General features: G+C 52.8%; 1 protein-coding gene across 1 annotated transcript; it reads left to right on the top strand.

The window, feature by feature from the left end:
* Nucleotides 1-1043: 1043 nt before the first annotated feature.
* DQ04_20691000 (putative UDP-Gal or UDP-GlcNAc-dependent glycosyltransferase) lies at nt 1044-1397 on the top strand (the record flags this gene model as incomplete). The annotated part of the gene is made up of 1 exon (XM_009317953.1): nt 1044-1397. A coding segment is annotated over one exon (354 nt), but the record flags the coding sequence as incomplete, so codon positions are not given.
* Nucleotides 1398-1399: the final 2 nt, after the last annotated feature.

Below are 1399 nucleotides of genomic sequence, written 5' to 3' on the forward strand. Positions count from 1 at the left end.
CGCTTTCACAATCTGCGGCATGGAGGACCTATTCGACGTGTGACTTGGAGCTCTGTGGTGGTCCACGACACCACCGAGAGTGAGTTCGTTAAGCTGATGGAGCGTTTCAAGAACTTTACAGCGCCTGCTGCAAAGCGCGCGAAAAAACGGCGGAATTATCTTGTGTTTAATTGTTGATACGCGTATCTCTCTAAGAGGAATAATGTCCGCAGTCATGCTGACAGTTGCGCGTACCATTGATGAGTGGTGTGGCGTGTGCTGGCTTCTTGCCCACTAGGTGACATTATTGGTGTGGGCTGGATTATTAAACTCTCCCTTTGTTTTGCTGCTTAGCTGCGTTAAACGTGTGCTGTATTATCCTCTCGTATCACTCTGTGGGCTCGTCTAGTCCGTTAACGTTGTTTTATTGCATGGAAGGTTGGTGATGTGCGGATGGTCTCCCCCTCTTGTTTGCGGCTTTGCTCCCCTTTCCCTTGGTGGGCTGCGGTGGTTTGTTTGTGAGGTGGATCATCTCCGTTGTTCTCTTTCTTGTTGTGTATAGGAGCAGCAGGTGGTCAGCTGTGATGTCGAGAGCGTGTCGTATTCGTGTGCCCCTTTCGNAGGAGCAGCAGGTGGTCAGCTGTGATGTCGAGAGCGTGTCGTATTCGTGTGCCCCTTTCGCGATTGGCGCTGTGTCTCCACCAGGGATGTGGTACGGCATTGTGACGGTGCTGAAGAGATAGCTGAGCCAGTGGTACTGGAGTTGGGGTGGCAGCGCACTCGTTCAGCAGTGACGCCGTTGTGTCACCAATAGCTCCTGAGTGCGTGCCAGCTGAATAATACACCGAGGCCTTTCTTGAAATGGTAACATTTGTGTATTTGCTTCTTTAGGGGCTTTGTGGTTCGCTGTGCGTTACTGTGCCCCTTCACTGCTTCCTGTGGTACATATCTGCTGTTCCGTGCCTGCCAATGAGACTTGGGTACAATGGGTACTACTAGGTCTTTGAGCCGGGCTTGTGTATTCTTTCCATTTCTTTGCTTTTGTGTGAGAGGGCCCCACGCTTATGGCTATATACGTTTCCCGGCGAGTGGCAGTTGCGACTGCTTTCTGTCTTACGGTTCTAGTTGCATGTGCTGCCCTCCGCAGCATTAATGAGGTGTCTAGTACGAGGCCGTTGGAGTTGTCGCCCGTGTTGGCTGCCTCGGACACAACATTTTGTGATGAATCTCTCAGGTACATTCCACCCACTGTTGTCCGTGCGTGGGAGGCGAGCGACTTCCTCATTGCGCTCGGCATCCCATCTGTGGACATGAATGTGCGGCGGAGGCGCCGTGACCTCCAGCGTTCAACGCTCTGGACGTTCCCTGGAGTGGCGACGAAGCCCAACAACTTCACCGGTGCGATGCTGGTGCTGTACGT

This window comes from Trypanosoma grayi (assembly GCF_000691245.1).
Source record: "Trypanosoma grayi strain ANR4 Tgr_2069_V1, whole genome shotgun sequence".
Taxonomy (NCBI): domain Eukaryota; phylum Euglenozoa; class Kinetoplastea; order Trypanosomatida; family Trypanosomatidae; genus Trypanosoma; species Trypanosoma grayi.